This window comes from Opisthorchis viverrini (genome assembly GCF_000715545.1).
Source record: "Opisthorchis viverrini unplaced genomic scaffold opera_v5_142, whole genome shotgun sequence".
Classification (NCBI taxonomy): Eukaryota; Metazoa; Platyhelminthes; class Trematoda; order Opisthorchiida; family Opisthorchiidae; genus Opisthorchis; species Opisthorchis viverrini.
In genome coordinates this window covers 72,998-76,814 of record NW_008751797.1, presented here as the reverse complement: position 1 = coordinate 76,814, position 3,817 = coordinate 72,998, and the positions used below count along the sequence as shown (strand labels likewise).

The following is a 3,817-nucleotide window of genomic DNA, read 5'->3' as shown; positions in this document are numbered from 1 at the left end:
AGGTCGTTCAGCTGTAGCACCATTTCGGTGCCTAGCTGCCATGCCACACGAAGGAGGCACGAGGGCTGGGATATTGCCAGGTCGCCCAAGCCTAGACAGGGGAAGTCGAGTGGCAGAGGTCGGGTTCGAACCACGGACCTTCCGGTCAGTAGATTCGTGCTCCATCCACTTGATCCATCAGTTAAAACTGAACATTCAAGCGAGGTGGGCAATCAAAAAGGACCAGGACGCCGTTATTTAGTGCGACAAACGGCCACCTCCATAGGCCACTTCGGTGCCACTAAGCAAATTTATTCTGGAAATTATCCCACTGGTACTTTATAGTCCACTTAGGCTTGAACCACCGGAGATATAGAGATATTGTATTTCGATGAAATTATGCTTTGTCGCTACAAAAAACGTGCACAAAGTGAATAAATGTAAGTGTACTCCTGAATTGCACTAACTAACGTAAAATTGACTATATTACTTCATAAAACAGCTCAAAGCTGCACGAAATCGCCCAAGTACCACCCGTCCTACGTAAATTTATTGAGTGTAGATCCTGCTTCATTATGCTGAATCGATGAATCCAGTTCGCGCATTTAGCAGAGTTTCATAATAGACACAGCCTAATTATTTGGATAAATGGAAGTATAAAAAGATATCACAGGCAATCGGACATGTGTGGACATATCAAAAGCGTGGATAGGAATAGGATCTAATAGTGTAACTCGACAAAAGTCGAGTGCGTAACAACAACTTATTCGCAGGGTTTCTTGATACATAATCGACTGACTTAATGAAGTAAGCGGCGATATGAAGTAACAAAGTGAAAGCAGAAACAGAGTTCATCTACATAGACTATACATGAGCAGCTATTTAGGATACGACACATATCGGGGGCACTCAGGTTAGAAGCTCGTCACCGTACAGACCGGTAATTGGTCGTCCGTGTTTGTCAGACTGCTTGTAAAACTTATGCGATCCATCACTTTCTTATCTCGATAGCGTCCTACTGGGAAACGGAAAAAGGAGATGGTAGTTGGTCACGCAGAAGCGTTATCCAGATATTGAAATTCTATGCGGATGAAGCTTTTACATAAGGAAGCATACCTATTCGCCTAATTTCGAAGTGCGAAAGCACTGAATTAGAATGAGAAGGTTCTCTGGCTCAAAAACTGCTCTTTTCTTTGTGGAATACCAGGAAGCGCGGAATTGTTGAGTAACTGCTTCAAGCAAGAATTTCGCTGCAACTCAGCAGAATCTGAGTAGTAGTTCTCCGAGTGCCCAAGAAAACCTGTCCCACAGAACATCCTAAATATACACCATGTTTATGTCATTCGCGAAAACCCAAGGTGACCAAGTTAACATCCAAATAAGTTAAAGAGAACGAATAAAAAATTCCCGTTTGGTATCAAAAAGGCTCTGGTTTATTGTAGAAAGATGAAACATCCTGTTTAAATCGAGTCCTACTGGTTGTTGGGGAAGATTTAGATGAAGTATGTGAGACGGGCGTCTCAACAATGACTTTGTAGTCCTCTGCAGAAACATGTACTCCGTCCGAGGATGCAGGTAAAGCCAGCTTGATCAAACTACCGACAACAGAGGAGCTCAATTCAAGCTCTGATTTTCGTTTCTTTTTCTTTGGTGGTTCTATCACATCACTCGAGTCCGCTGATGACATGTCCACGGGCTGCTCATTCTCCGTAAAAGGACGCTTTTTTTGAATCCATTGTTCGGGTTCAGGTTCACTTTTGATGGTTATCATTTCTTCATTCGATTTCAAGACATCCGGTGAAATCGCCTTCCTACGTTTCCTTGCCTTTGCAAATAAACTGTCACCTCCATCACCCGAATTATGCAAATCCTTACTAGCTAGCATTGGAACCGGGTCAGCGTCACTAGAGAGAACACCAATGAGGTTACCACGAAGCAACACTACGTTCGGATGAAGGGACACCGCAGACAACCGAACACGAATGACGTCGTTTACCCTTACTGTTGTATCCATAATCTTCTTCTCGGAACTCAAGCTAGCGTTGGATACATCATTTTCCGGACAAAGTGGAACACTTAAACTGACATTTGGGATATCCGTTTTGCATATGATCAAACGAGACATTAAGGCCGAGACTGTGGCTGTCATCTGCATACCAACGCGCGGAGAAAACACAGACACGGCGAGTTGCGCACGGATATACAAGGTTGGTAATTCCGGACGGATGGGAACAAGTGTACAATGTGAGACACCGGGATTCTCATCCGAAGTCAACAGACGTAAGGTTTCTTTTTCAAACTTTACCAGAAGTGCGTTCAAATCGGGAACAAACCGGTTTACATATGAGGCGACGTGCTGCATTACGGCTCCGACGGTGTTTTGAAAATGTATTGGATACAATGGAACAGCAAAACACCAGGTGACCTGCTCCATCTGGCCGATTCAGAGCTGAAACATCAATAATAAGTTTGATAATGAAATATGAATACAGTTGAACAATCAAATTTTACTTAGCCTCCTGAGAAAGGCGATAAGTGAAGGAATTTAGCCGATTTTTATTACACGCAAAGGTTAAAGTAGTAGTTAGAATTTACAAAATAAGACCTAGAAATGTCATCCGCAGAAAATTAGAAACTGAACAAGGACATTTGAGTTTATCAACAAGAAATGTCTCCCCTTCTTTTTCCTTGTTTTCCAAAGGCGGTCGAAGATGTTGGACGACAAACCGGAATGACAAAGTCGCAGCATTTCAAGGCCCGATAACCACAGCACCGTGACGCTCCGAGATATCTGGAGACCTATCGGTCAAATAGACTGGCGATTACTTTTCTTTCTTCAGTTACACACTAAATCATCTTTGAGAACACGGACGGGACAGAATAAAACGACTATCTGGTGAGGGGATTTATATCACAAGGGGAACTTGGTCATCTCGGCCACCATCACCATTATCATCATCATCACCATCATCAGTATCAGCTGTAAGAACCCCCCACTTGCGGTACAATGGTTGCAGCTGCCACAGTTTCGTTCATCGATGATTTGGGGAGATGGGGCAAGTAGGTGCGCATTGAGCGGGAGCGGATAAAGTGGTGTGTAATACAGGGTTGTCAGTAAGCTTTTGGGTGGGAGGATCCGGAAGGGCGTCATGCATTCAGAGCAATGATTTGGATGCATAAGCAGCATTTAGGGCACGACTGGGGCATGTCTGCCAATGTCTCTGACCATCGATATGGCCCGCCTTGGGGCCGCCATCCAGGAAGACGGCAATGACCAGTGCAGCGGAGTTTGTTGGTAAGGGCTTTCACACTTCGCCGCCAAGTCGTTGTTTGTCCGCCTCTGACTCTATTCCATCCTTCACGTGGTTCTGCAAAAAGAGCCCTTCGAGGAAGTCGGTCGAGTGCCATACCCAGCACGTCGCCAAGAGAGTGCAACCTATGCAGTGCGATCAGTTTATCTATCAGGGGTGAGTTATTTCTCCCGAAAACCATTCGACGTACTTCAGCATTGCTGATCCGGTGTCCCCACCAGACTCGAGCAATGCTCCGAAGACATCGATGGTCAAACACTGGAAGTCTCTTGACGTCCTCGGTGCGCAGAGGCCAAGTTTATCACCCATATAATAGTACGGAGCGCATCGCAGAATTGTAACCTCGACCCCTGATAGATAAGCTGAGGCCATACCTACGCCACAGGTGACACAGTGCAGGTGACAATGCTGTATTTACGCACTAATTTATGAGCTCCCGCCTCCAATGCGCACCTACCTACCCCACCTCCCCGAATCATCGGGGAACGAGACTGTGGCAACTACAACCCCTGCAGGACAAGTATGTG

The 3,817-nt window shown here is 45.3% G+C and overlaps 3 protein-coding genes across 3 annotated transcripts in view; 2 read left to right on the top strand and 1 right to left on the bottom strand.

Moving 5' to 3' along the window:
- T265_14088 (hypothetical protein) overlaps nt 1–3,817 on the bottom strand; it is a gene marked incomplete at both ends in the record, with an annotated part of 62,993 nt that overhangs the window by 41,505 nt on the left and 17,671 nt on the right. Inside the window, one exon of the mRNA XM_009171983.1 lies at nt 1,456–2,335. Coding sequence (XP_009170247.1) covers nt 1,456–2,335 — 880 coding nt within the window. The remainder of the gene's footprint in view (nt 1–1,455; nt 2,336–3,817) is intronic.
- On the top strand, nt 1,962–2,743 carry T265_06641 (hypothetical protein; the record flags this gene model as incomplete). The annotated part of the gene is made up of 2 exons (XM_009171961.1): nt 1,962–2,354; nt 2,681–2,743. The coding sequence occupies 2 exons, from the start codon at nt 1,962–1,964 to the stop codon at nt 2,741–2,743; spliced, it is 456 nt and encodes a 151-aa protein (XP_009170225.1).
- The window catches only part of T265_06640 (hypothetical protein), a gene marked incomplete at both ends in the record, with an annotated part of 5,903 nt that continues 5,804 nt past the window's right edge, over nt 3,719–3,817 (top strand). Inside the window, one exon of the mRNA XM_009171960.1 lies at nt 3,719–3,810. Within this exon, the coding sequence (XP_009170224.1) occupies nt 3,719–3,810 (92 nt within the window). The remainder of the gene's footprint in view (nt 3,811–3,817) is intronic.